Consider the following 14,192-nt stretch of genomic DNA (forward strand, 5'->3'; position numbering starts at 1 on the left):
TCCTTTTTCCCTATCAGTTTGTCTTCTAGAGCACTAATCTATCTTCTGCCTCAGTTACCCTAGCTGCTAGAGAATTTAGATTAGATTGGAACTCATTGATAGAATTGTTAACATCTTCCCTGGTGGCTTTCACTTCTACGCTAATCAATTCCATTTTGTCATTAGTGGTTTTCTCCAACCTAGTCATTTCCTGGATTATTGTTAGCCTGAATTCCCTTTCTGATATACTTTCCATGTCCATATCCAACAGCTATGATAGAAAGGGCACAGTCTCTGAATTTTTCCTCTGTTGGGCATTCCTCCTCCTAGTCACTTTGGTGAGAGATGGCTGAGGGGATGTGTAGCTGAATGTGTCACCCTTGATCCAGGCAATGTGTACCCTAGAACACTGCTGAACAATCAGGAGTCCCCACTAAAAATAGAAAAATGAAAAAAAAAGAGTGAGAAAGAGAGTCAGGAAAAAAAAGAAAGAGAGAAGAGCCATCCCTAATGGACCCCAAAGGTAAGATTTATAAAGTATACAAACAAATACAGAGAAACAAAAAGACAATTAAAAATAAATGACAAAAAAAAAGAACTCAGTCAAAATGAACCCCAAGCATAAGATTTATATACTACCAGAACAAAAACAAATACACAGAAACAGTGACAGTAGAAAAAGATGCCAGGGTGGTTATAAATTCTCAATGTGAGCGAAGAAGGTTATTTTGATTCTTCCTGGATGTATCTTGGTATCTTTGTTAAAGGACTCAACTTCTCCAAGATAAAGGGACATTAAAACTTGTTTATATATAGGGTTAGCATTGATTAGGAAAAGAGAATTACCTTGAAGCTTATCTCTGCATAAATATTGAAAAAATAGAAAAGCAAAAACAAAACAAAACAAAACAAAACACACACACTGGTGTATGTATCAAAAACGTTCAACATAAAAGGTTATTATGGAATTTGTTGTACTGAACCTCTCATTTTGATGGTAAATAGGTTAAAAATTATTTAAAAAATTAAAGAGAATGAGAATAGTGGGAATGAATTGAAAATTAATGTTGTTTCTAATAAGTATACAAGTTTTAGGGCAATATGGGGAGCTTAATATCTTCTTTCCTCTTGATATTGGGGTTTTACAGTTTTATAGGGATCATATGGTGGTTTTTCTCTTGTTTTTTGTTTGTTTGGTTGGTTGTTTTTGTTTTGTTTTGTTTTTGGCTGGCTTTCTGGGGGAGTGGACTGCCACGTGGTGTTTCAGGCATTCTTTAGCTAGAGTTCAGTCCCTCTGCCCCCTATCAATGAGCTGGGCTATGAGGAAACAGGTTTTTCAGGCTTTTGTTCTCTGGAGGCTTTTTGTTTTTTGCTTTTTGTTTGTTTGTTTTTTTTTCCCCCCTCACCTTGGTGGCTTTGGCGGTTCTTCAGAGATTTATAGGAAAGCAAACTGCACCCAGACCTCCATCTCAGAGAGAAGAAGCCTCATTCTATTCCCCTCTGGGTGCTCCAGAGCACACAGATTCTCCTCTGTTACCCCCCACCAGCAGAACATGTCCCTAGCCACTGTATCAGGGGTCGCAGGAGCTCCCACTTATACCTTAGTGCTACTAAAAGCACAAACAGTATTAGTCGAGAGAGCTGGCTTCAAGTGGCTGCCTTTGCTGTGGTTTTCTGGGCAGGTCCAGACCCTCTGGAGAGATCCCAACCAGAGATAGAGCCAGTACAGACCTCTGTTAGGGGAGGGTGTGGAGAGTAACTCAGACCATGGTCCCACAGGGCATATGCAGAATGCAAAAGCCTGTGGTTCTAGAGGGCGCTGGCTGACATCCACAGCAGACTATCTCTTGTGTACCACTACCCAGACACTCTCAAGGGTGCTGGTGGCTCAAGGACCAAGGCTTGGATGCTTCACCACACTCTCTCTGGCACAGTGCTGATGGTGGCCATGCTGGATCTGTAGCCTTAAGCCCATGCCCCTAACCACCTGATTCCACCAATTTCCCCTTAAGAACTTTTTCTCTTTTTGAGTGCTTTTAACCAGACTCCAAGTTAATGCTGGTTCCCAATCACAAGGCACTCTCGTATTGGGATATTACTTTCCAATAGGTCACTTCTGGTGGCTCCCTCCCCCTTTTGTTTATCTTCCAATATCAGTCCGATGTTCCCACTCTGCTTTACCTGTTCACTGGCGTCTTCTGCCCTCATAGAGATCCAGAAGTGTATACTCCTACATCTCAAGCTGATTTCATGTATGTTCAGGGTGATCTGGTAGATAATCAACTCACTTTAGGGGACCAGTTGAACAGTGCCTCCTACTTCTCCGCCATCCTCTCCAACTCCCCCATTTCCCTTTAAATCTTAAGAGGTAGACTAAATACATGAAATACGATGGGATGGCCTTTCAAATGGAAAGATCCCAGCAAATGAAAAAAAAAAAAACTTTTTTTGTATATTAATTGATTAACTCTCAATAGGGAACCTGGGTGACTCAGGTGGTTAAGCATATATCTTCTGCTCAGGTTATGATCTCAGGGTCTTGGGATCAAGCCCTAAGTCAAGCTGCCAGCTCAGCCAGGAGATTGCTTCTCCTCCTCCCTCTGCCTGTCACTCCGCTTGCTTGTGCTCACTGTCTTTCTCTGTAAAATAAATAAATAAATGAAATATTTTCAAAAAGATGAACAATATTTATTACAACCCCATAACCACTTTATATGGATAATCTTTACACGTGTAATATGACTTGTGACACTTTCTATCCTTTTTTTTTTTTTTTAAATGGAGGAACAGAGTGATTCAGTCATTAGTTATGCTGGATCATTGGTGCCAGCCAGTACAAATGTAACCCTTTGACTCTAGACCTTATCCTCATAAACATGATGCTCTACTGATTCTCAAGGCTACTGTATTCTGAGAATACCATTTATCAGTGCCAGAACTGGAGGGCAACACTGTGCCAGTGAGATCATCACTGATGAGACATGCTCTTTACTAGTTACCTCCTCATGGTGATTTTTTTCAGCGTTTGGCCATCCAGGCAACATCAGATGACATTATATAATTTTCCTTCACTGACTTATTGAAAGGACTGCCATAAGAAATTACCACAAATGGGGTGGCTTAAAAATAACAGAAACCTATCTTCTCACAGTTCTGGAGGTTAGAGTCCACAATCAAGGTGTCATCAGTATTATGGTCCTAAGGAAGCATCTGAAGAGAATTCTTCCTTTCCTCTTCCAGTTTCTGGTAGCCCCAGTCATGCCATGGCTTGCCTGCGATCTCTCCATTCACTACCTCCGACTTCAATGTGCCAATTTCCCTGTGTGTCCACATCCAAATTTCCTTCTGATGATATAGACCACAGTCATTTTAGATTAGGACCCACCCTAATGCCATATAATTTCTTTTTTACTAATTACATGGACAAAATGGTATCCAAATAAAGCACATATATTGAAGTTTAGGACTTGAACATATCTTTTCAGAAGACCCAATTCAAACCACTGAAGGGTAATTGGATCCCAATAAATTTGCTTTTTGGTGTTATTGTTGTTGTTATAGGCTGTCTTAGTTACTGTACATATACTGTGTGGAATGTTGCACTACTATTCACTGAATTTCAAAAGATAGTAGCTTAAATCAGAGCTGATTTTCTCTAAGACAAAGGCAGAAGAAAGCGCAGAACTGGAAAAGTGGTTAGACACTGTGATGTTCACACATTTCTTATCTTGATATTTTGCCACATCCATACAATTCACTTTTTTTTAAAGATTTTATTTATTTATTTGACAGACAGAGATCACAAGTAGGCAGAGAGGTAGGCAGAGAAAGGAGGGGAAGCAGGCTCCCCGCCAAGCAGAGAGCCCGATGTAGGGCTCGATCCCAGGACCCTGGGATCATGACCTGAGCCGAAGGCAGCGGCTTTAACCCACTGAGCCACCCAGGCGCCCCCATACAATTCACTTTTGAAGATGACTCACAGACACTCTGTGTGCTCCAGCCCTTGGGAAGAGAGAAAGAGTGAAGGAAAAGGTTGATCTCATTCCTTTGAGGGAAATATTCTAGAGGGCCCCAAATATAATTTTAATTTCAAACACATCCACCAGCATATCAAAGCCTCTCCTAATTGTAAGAGGGTTAGGATATGCATTCTTAACCTGCAATGACATAACTCTTAAAACTTACATTGTTACCCAAAGTATTCTACCCAAAATGATGGCTACATGTTGCATTGAAATTTAAATTATATAAATATAATTGATTAAAATATGAAATTCAATTCCTAAAAATATTCAGGTGTTCAGTAGCCACCCACCTCTAGTTATTTAGACCGTATTTATGTTAGTACCATTCCCAAAATTATAAGAAGTTCTTATTAAAAGTAACATCTTGGGGGCACATGGGTTTCTCAGTCAGTTAAGTGTCTGATTTGGTTCAAATCATGATCTCAGGGGCCAAGGTTGGAGCCACACTTCAGCCTCCCTACTTAGCAGGGTAGCTTCATGTACCTCTTCCTCTGCCCCACTTCCTCTTTGTGTTTTCTCACTTTCCCTCACTCTGTCTCAAATAAATAAATAAAACCTTTAAAAAATAACTTCTTTAGAATTAGGAATCAAAATATATTTGGAGAATGACTAAGAATTTGTCACAGATAATCACGAAATGATGTGTGTCTTTTGCTTTAGTGGCTGGAAATGAATTGATAGAGTGTTCTTAACCCAAATTTATGAATCATCAGATAAAATAATCAGTAATGTTTCAAATAAGAGAGAGAAAAAAGAAACCAATGCAGATATGTTTGGCATTTGGGTACTTTTAAAATGTTTTTACAGCTGATTTGTTTTCTCAAAATTCTTTGTGACTAGGTTATTTCTCAAAGTCCCACTTTTATAAATAAGGAAACTGAGTTTCATAGAAGCTAATTAAAAAGTAAAATGGCAACAAACAAACAAACAAAGAACTGTACTTTCTCTGTATCTTTTTGGCTATTTCAGGTTCAGGAATGGTTCCTCATATTCACATTGAGCCTGGCAATAGAAGGGTAATTAAGTTGACCTGCACATCCACAGGGTGGTATCCAGAGCCTGAGGTGCAATGGAAGGACCATCAAGGACTGCACTTGGCACCAACTTCTGAGACAAAGACAATAGTAGAAAATGGATTGTTTCATGTAGAATCATCTCTCACAGTGGACAAAAGCTCAAGAGCAGAATTTTCCTGTGTTGTAAGGAACCTAATACTCGGTGTGGAGAAGGGAGTGCATGTTTCCATGGCAGGTCAGTTCCCTACAAAGTCAGTATCTTGAGATATCACCATTGATCAAGATGGTCTTATTGACAAAGATTAGGAGAATGTTCTAGTTTACGTATTAACTCTTAATGTGAGAACATGTAAAAATTCATATTTGTTTTATTTATTTATTTATTTTTGTGATGGGAATGTCTTTGTCTTACTTTATAAAAGCAAATACGTGAATGCACAGAAATATTCAAAGAGTAATAAAATATTTTGAAGAATCCTTCAAAGTTTCTTCTAAACTTCTCTTGATCCTTCTGCCTAGGGAAAGCCACTTTTCACAATTTGGTATTTTTTCCCATCTGTCAAATTGAATTTGAATTGTGGCAGGACCATTTACGAGCTTCATGATTTTGGGTAACTATTAATCTCCCTATGATCAGTTCCCATCTGTTACATATGGGTACTATTAGTGCCTATCTCATGAAATTGTTATGAGTATTTTTTTGTAATTGTTATAAGTATTAAGTCAGATAATTAATATCACAAGCAGAGAAGAGCTGAGACATTCCAATCTACTCTTTATGCCTACCCAAAATGAACTTTCAAATATATAGTTTGTTCAAATGATGCCCTCCAACTTCCGTGTCTAGGCAAATGTATCTATGCAAAATTATAGCCTGTCAACAACACTCTTTATCTATCTATTTTCCTTTCTTATCTCTCCAGCTTCACATTTCATCCCTCTCTTCCTTGTACCCAAATATTCTTCCTCACATTAATTCTCTGAATATATTCAACCATGCATTACACTTGTAGGCTGTTATTGACACATTTGTTCTATTTTTCTGTCAGTAAATATTTCCTACTGATCCCTCAGTGTTAAACATTATCCTCCTAGGAAGTTATCTTCAACCCACTCTGTTAGGTGACTTCTTTACACATACATTATTGTGATTATATGTTTCTATTTCTCCAGATAGAATAATAAACTTTGGAGCACACTATATCTTATTTCATTTATGTCCCCATTACTCAGAAAAATACTGAGCCACAATATATTTTACTACAATAAGTAAATATTTGTATGACCTTTTATCAACAAGTGAACTGTCATTTCTACAATACTTTAGTTTGGGAAGCTATACTGTTTTAAGTTCATTAGAAATAGGATTTGAGTTTGGAAATGTGAAAGAAACAAACACATACACTAGGATAGAGGATTTCTTTTTTCAATAGTCTTAGTAAACCAAAGGTAGAACAGAGGAAATTAGCAGTCTCTTACTTAAGTTTTTGTAATGAAAAAAAGTAGTTGAAACATAAAAGAGGAAATAATGAGTTGGGACAATATATACAGAGCTCTTTAAAATTTGAATATAAGAGATGAAATATATTAAAATATTTTTCTTTATATTTATATATTTGAAATCATCTACTGAAAATTACACACCCATCTTGTTGAGATTGTATATCATGAGAATCCTTGAATGAGACTGTCCTTCGTGTCTCTTTTGGAACAACATTATTAATAGAAAAATTTTAAAATGATAGCAGATTTTGCTGATATCAGTTGATAGCTGACATATTCCTCATTAGAAACTTTGAACTGAAATAAGAATGTCTCTAGAACCCAGACCATGAATCCCATTTGGCTTATACAAGACGTCACAACTTCTCCTTTAATCTTTAGAGAAACTACACATGCCTCTCACTAATTGGCATATTGTCAAGCTCACATATGTTTATGTAGAAAATAATTGTATAGAAAAGATACACGACAATATCAATTTGGGGAAGTGTAGAAGAAAGGGGGGAGAAAAGGATGAAAATAAATATGTTACTGCATTTGTAGATTTTAAAAAATATTCTATTTATTTATTTGAGAAAGAGAGAGAAGAACAAGTGGGGAGAGGGAAGGACTGAGAAGCCCACTCACCACAGAGCAGTGAGTCTGACTCTGGACTCAATCCCAGGACCCCTGGATCATGAACTGAGCCAAAGGCAGACACCTAACTGACTCATCCACCCAGGAACCCACATGTGTAGATTTTTTTATTGTGAAATATTTGTCACAAATGTAATGATATTAATGTTCATTAAATATTAATTGTGGGTACATAGGTGTCTGATGTGTTATTTGTGTGTTTTCAAAAATGTGATAATTTATAAAATAAATCTTCCAAGTCTCCATACATTTGGAACAAGAAAGGAAACAGAAGATTTTTTTTAACATTCTTGAATTCCTTAGAATTGCAGGGAGGGGTAGGTAAGGCTTAAAATTGTTGCTATTCCCAGAAATGTGTCCTAAAAGAAAACATGTTGGAATTTGTTTCCCGCTGCCAAGTCAATGATGTCAAGCAGGATACTAAGTGAAACTATCTCTATTTTTCAGATGCCTTGTTCCCTGAGGACTGTCCTTGGCCAGTGGGATTGGCCATTATCTTTTCTCTCCTGGCTGTTGTTACAATCATCTCTGTTCAACTTGTGTGTGCTAGAAAAAACAAAGGTAAAAAAGAAAGAAAAAAAAAGTGGGAGATTGCGTTCATTTGTGAAAAATTAGAGGATAACAGTAACACAGAAATCATAAATGTTCAACAGGGGGTCTTTATCATTTAAAATTGGGAACAAGGAAATCTGGAAGAAAATAATTCCATCTATACACTCACGGCTCTGCATGTTTGTAAGATAATTGAGGTGGTCTGGTCAATGTCAATTATTCCATCAAGAAGAAAATTTTAAAAAATACACTTGGTTTGTGATCTGACCCTTAAATTTGAAGGTCGAGAATCTAGATTATTTATTTGTTAGCTTTTTATGTTCTTCTTTACGTACCCAGAGATAGTAAATTCTCTATGACATAATTTGTGAAGTGTAGTCTTAGTTTAGCATTGGGATGCCATTTTCTGATATCAGATTCCAGGTGTTCTTTAATATTTTGGGGGGTTATGGAGGTTAGAACAATATTCATAACACTTCATCATTAGCATAAGCAAGGATGTATTAACACATTAGACTCTTTACCCTCACCAAAAATGCCTATAATTGCCTTTCTCCATTCTCTAGGGGAGCAGGAGATGTCTTATAAGATAGTCTGTTTCTCTGTACTTTAACTTGGTAACTTTTTTCTAGGCAGAACTGGCTACTCACTGTCTATGACACTTCTGTGCTTCACTTTTCAATGTGTACAATGGGATCTTTAAATAAATGCTTTCTCCAGGAATAAATAAACAAACAAATAAATAAAATTAGAACAGCAGCAGCAAAAGCAGATGTTTTCTTCAGAACTAATGTTGGTGCTGTAGACAGCTATATGTAGCTATTCTTGTAGAACTAAGATGGATTTGCATTTAGTTTTGTTCTCCATTGATTTAATTTCCAGTATCTTCTGGGGTACATCCCTGCCAACATAATTACTTCAATTAGTGCTGAAAAGAATCAAGATAGTAATCAAAGGTAAATGTAAGGAAACAAACAACGATAAAAACCCATAGTCTGAAGAACTGGGTTAAAGTTTACTCTCATCACTTGCCATTTCATGCAATTTATATATTTCGTGCCACAAAGTTTATGTATGACATAGATACTTCTCAAAATGTCCCATAGTGCCTACTTAGTCAATATGAAAAAGATCTCTTTAGTTTTGTTAAGACTGACTGATTGATTGATTGATTGATTGATAGTGCTTTGAGTGGGAGGAGGGGCACAGGGGAGAAAGGGTAGTGAGAGACAATCTCCAGCAGACTCCATGGTGAGTGTAGAGCCCAACCCAGGGCTCAATCTCAGGACCCTGAGATCATCACTGAGCCAAAATTAAGAGTTGGAAATCTAACTAGTTTAGACACCTAGGCCCTCCTTAAAAACATATTTTTTTCTAAAATTGTGGGAAATATCTTTTTTGAGCCATAAAAATAGTATTTATTAGCTAGAGCATAGTGCATCAAAACATAAGGACATTATTGGGCATTGTTGGAAAAAAATGACTAAATGGCTAATTATTTGGAAAATTTACCTAAATTTGGAATTCTAGTGTCACTGCTCATTATCAATTAACCAATTCCATCTTTGACTATACTGGAATTAAAATGGAAAGCTTAATAAAAATAGAATAATTGATAACCAAGATTATTTTTATTTCAGATGTACAACATCATGATTCCACAACTATATATTATGCTTTCTTTGTTCAACACAAGTGTAGCTACCATCTCTCACTACACAACTATTACAATATGGAAGATGTTACATCTTTCATCTAAAAGGTTAATTCATTTCATAACTGGAAGCCTGCACCTCACGCTCCTTTTCACCCCTTCACTCCACACTCCTGCAACCACCAGGGTGTTCTCTGTATTTATGAGTCTGGTTCTGCTTTATCTGTTTTGTTTTTAACCTTCCACATAAAAGTACAACCATATGTTGTTGTTGTTGTTGTTGTTTTTCTGAAATCTCAACCTAATATCTTCTAGGTTCATCCATGTTCATGTAAATGGCAATATCTTTCATTCTTTGGATGAATTATATTATTCACACGTATTATCTATTCATACATCTGTGCAAGGACATTTAAGTTGATTCCATATCTTAGATATTGTAAATAACACTGCAATAAACAATGTGGAGCATATATGTTTATGAATTTGTGACTCCATTTTGGGGGGGAGTAAATACCCAGTAGTGGGATTGGTAATTTGACTAGTTTTAATTTCCTAAATAATCTTCCTGCTGTTTTTCACAGTGGTTGCATTAATTTAGATTCCCACCAACAGTATGTGAAGGTTCTGTTTCTTCACATCCTTGCTAACACTTAGAATGTTTTATCTTTTTTTTAAATAAAGATTTATTTTATGCATTTCAGAGAGAGAAGGGGGTGAGGTAGAGGGCTTGGGGAAAGAAAGAAATCCCAAGCAGACTCCCTTCAGAGCCTGGAGTCCCACTGGGGACTCAATCTCAAGACCCTGAGATCATGACCTGAGCCATAATGAAGAGTGGGGCACTTAACCAACTAAACTAGCCAGGTGCCCCTATACTTATTATCTTTTTAATACTAGCCATCATGACCAGCATTAGAAGACATCTCATGGTTTTGATTTGAATTTCACTGATGATTAGTGATGTTGATCATTTTTATTTTTGTCTGTTGGCCATCTGTATAGCATTTTAAAAAAAATTGTCTGATCAGGTCCTCTGCTCATTTTCTAATGAATTACTTTTCTCCCCTTTATTTTCCTTTTATTTTTGGTGTTGAGTTGTATTTTATATATTTTGGATAATAAACTCTTATTCAATGGGTTGCCCATTACTTTGCTGATAGTTCCCTTCACTGTGGAAAGCTTTATTTTTAATTTATTTTTTAAGTTTTAAATTCTAAATTTTTATTTATTTTTTTTTGTTTTGGTGTAGTTCCAGTAGTTTAATTTTGCTTATGTTTCCCTTGCCTCAGCTAACATATGCATAAATTTGTTGCTAAGATCAATGTCAAAGGGATTTTTGCCTGTTTTCTTCCAGAAGCGTTATGGTTTCAGATTTCAGATTTAGGTCTTTAAAACATTTTTATTTCTGTGTATGGTGTAAGAAAGTGAGTCGCTTTCATTTCTTTGCATGCAGTTATCCAGTTAAACTAGGACCATTTACTAAAGAGGATTTTTTTCCCCCGTGTATATGCTTGCTTCCTTTGTCATAGATTAAATGACCATCCAAGCATGGGTTTATTTCTATACTCTCTATTTAGTTCCATTGATCTGGTGTCTATATTTATGCCAGGAACATACTTCTTTAATTATTATGCCATTGTGGTGTATTATGAAATCTGGGTTTGGGATATATTCAGCTTTGTTCTTTCTCAACATTGCTTTGGATATTCAAGGTCTTTTGTGGTTCCATATATATTTTACAATTATTTGTCTTAGTTATGAGAAAGCCATTGTTGGTGTTTGGATAGGGATTGCACTGACTATGTAGCGTGATTTGGTTTACATGGATATTTCAACAATGTTAATTCTCCCATCCAGGAGTATGGAATATCTTTTTATTTGTTTCAGTCTTCTAAATTATTTTAATCAATACTTTATAATTTTCAGAGCATAGGTCATTTACTTCCTTAGTGAAGTCTGGTTATGTGTGTGTGTGTGTGTGTGTGTGTGTGTGTGTGTGTGCAATTTTAAATAGGATTTTTTAAAAGCTCGTGTTTTCTGCTGCCCTAATATTAGTAAATAGAGGAACACATGATTTCTGTGTATTAGTTTTGTACATGAAAATTCACTGAATTGATTTATTACTTCTAATAGTTTTTTGGTGGAGTTCTTAGTGTTTTATTATATGTTATTTCTTTGCATTGTCTGATTGGTGTGGCTAGGATTTCCAGAAATCTTTGAATGAAAGTTGGCAGAGTGGATATTCTTGTGTTCAAGTTCTTAGAAGAAAACTCTCAATTTTTCACCATAATATATAATGTTAACTGTGAGTTTGTCAATATGATATTTGTTATATTGATATGTGTTCCCTCTAAACGCACTTTGTTAAGAGTGTTTATCATGAAACATATCATGTCATTTCTTTCTGCCTCCATGGAGATGATTATATAATTTTTATCCTTTATTAATGTGGTGTATCATGTTGATTGATTTATGGATACTGAACCATCCTTGTATCCCCAGAAGAAACCCACATTGACCATGAAGAATTTTGAATTTTTTTAAAGTATTGTTGAATGTGTTGTGCTAATATTTTCTTGAGGATTTGCATCTATGTTCATCAGGAATATTGGCCTACTTTGGTTTAGTTTGGTTTTGCTTTAGTGTCTTTGGTTTTGGTATCAAGGAAAAGCTGGCCTCAAGGAAGGTATTTGGAAAATTTCTTTCTCTTATATTTTTTAGAGTAGTTTGAGCAGAATCAGTATTCACTCTTTAAAAATTTTTGTGAAATTCACTTGTGAATCCATTTTATCCTTTTTTTCATGAGAAGAGATTTGTGATAATCAATTCAATATTTTTTATTCAGAATTGGACTGTTCATATATTCTGTTCTTTCTGATTCAGCTTTGGAAGACTGTATGTTTTTAGGAATTTAACCATTTCTTCTAATTTGTTCAATTTATTCATGTATTTTTTTCATAAGGGACTATTATAATCTTTTTCCCCCTGTGGTGATATTTTTTTTCCTTCTCTTTCTTTTTGATGTCATTTGTTTGGGTCCTTGGGTTTGCTTGTTTCTTGATGAGTAGGATTAAAGATTTATTAATTTTGTTTATCTTTTCAAAGTTCTTGGATTTATTGATCTTTTATATTTACTTGTCTCTATTTTATTTATTTCTACCTTGTTTTTTTATTATTATTTTCTTCCTTCTAGTAACTTTGGGCTTCATTTCTTCTTTTTTCTAGTTCTTTTAGGTGAATGTTTAGATCGTTTGTAAGAGATTTCTTGATTCTTGATAAAGGCATCTGTAAGTATAAATTTTCCTCTTAGAACTCCTTTTGCTCCATCCCAAAGATTTCATTTTCATTTGTCTCCATGTATGTTCTTGTTTCCTCTTTCATTTCTTTGATGACCCATTTGTTGTTTAATAGAACGTTGTTTAGCCTCCTCACGCTTGTGTTTTCCCAGTGTTTTTTTTTTCTTGTAATTGATTTTTTTTCTTGTAATTGATTTTTAAGTTCATACTGTTTTGGTTTTAAAAAATGCTTGATATGCTTGCAGTCTTCCTAAATTTATTGAGAGTTTGTTTTGTTTTGTTTTGTTTTTGGTCTAAAGTGTGTTATAATGTGGAGAATATTCTTTGTGCATTCTAAAAGAACGTGTATTTGATTATTTTTGGATATATTGTTCTGTATAAATCTGTTCAATCCATCTGGTTTTAATGTGTCATTCAAAGACATTTTCTGCCCAACTGATTGATCCATTGAGGTAAGTGGGGTACTAATGTTCCCTACTATTACTGTATTACTATTTATTTCTCTGTTTATAAATGGCAATATTTAGCTTATGTATTGTGGTGCTCCAATATTGAGTGCATATTTATAATTTTTTACATCCTTTTGTTGTTGGGATGTTGACACATCCCTTTATCATTTTGTAATGCTTTAATTTGTAACTTGCTACAATCATTTTTTTCCTTCAAGGTTTATTTAAATTCCAGTTAGTTAACACGCAGTGTAATATTGGTTATAGGTGTAGAATTTAGTGATTCATAACTTATATACAACACCCAGAGCTCATCACAAGTGTATTCCTTAATACCCATAGTGCATTTAACCATCCTTCTATTCACAACCCTTCCAGTAACTCTCAGTTTCTTCTCTATAGTTGAGTCTGTTTCCAGGTCTGCTTCTCTTTTCCCCCACTGTGTCCATTTTTTTGTTTCTTAACTTCCACATATGATGAGCTGTGAATTGTGTAAGACTAATGATTCACAGACCTATACCTCTGAAACAAATAATGCACTATATATTAATACGAATTTCCACATGAGTGAAATCACATGGCATTTGAGTTTGCTGACTAAATTATTTCACTTATCAAAATACTCTCTAGCTTCATCCATGTCATTGCAAATAGTAAGATTTTATTCTTTTTTCATAATGTTTGGATTTTGAGAATAATGATACAAATCTCAACAAAAATACTACAGCTTACAGAACTTGTTGAGAAGGTTGGAAAAATTTTCATCCTTCAAGAAAATTTCACTGGCAATTAGGAATATTAAAATAAAATAATAAGTAAATAACACTTTTCACACATTAGCTGGTTTTATACATATATCCATTGTTCACAATTCCATGAAGAGAAATATTATTACACTGATAGACATGTAAATTGGTGAAACTCTTTTAGAGGATAATTTGGGATTTACTTTATGTGCATTTTTAAATTTAATTTAATTTTTTCAGTGTTCCAAGATTCATTGTTTAGGTACAACACCAAGTACTCCATGCAATACATGCCCTCCTTAATACCCACCACAAGGCTCACCTATTCTTCCACCC

General features: G+C 35.2%; 1 protein-coding gene across 1 annotated transcript in view; it reads left to right on the top strand.

The window, feature by feature from the left end:
- The window catches only part of LOC308342655 (butyrophilin subfamily 1 member A1-like), a gene marked incomplete at its 3' end in the record, with an annotated part of 136,300 nt that overhangs the window by 63,381 nt on the left and 58,727 nt on the right, over positions 1-14,192 (top strand). Inside the window, exons 3-4 of the mRNA XM_080803235.1 lie at positions 4,974-5,255; positions 7,607-7,783. Coding sequence (XP_080659361.1) covers positions 4,974-5,255; positions 7,607-7,783 — 459 coding nt within the window. The remainder of the gene's footprint in view (positions 1-4,973; positions 5,256-7,606; positions 7,784-14,192) is intronic.

This window comes from Martes martes (genome assembly GCF_963455335.1).
Source record: "Martes martes genome assembly, chromosome: 5".
Lineage (NCBI taxonomy): Eukaryota > Metazoa > Chordata > Mammalia > Carnivora > Mustelidae > Martes > Martes martes.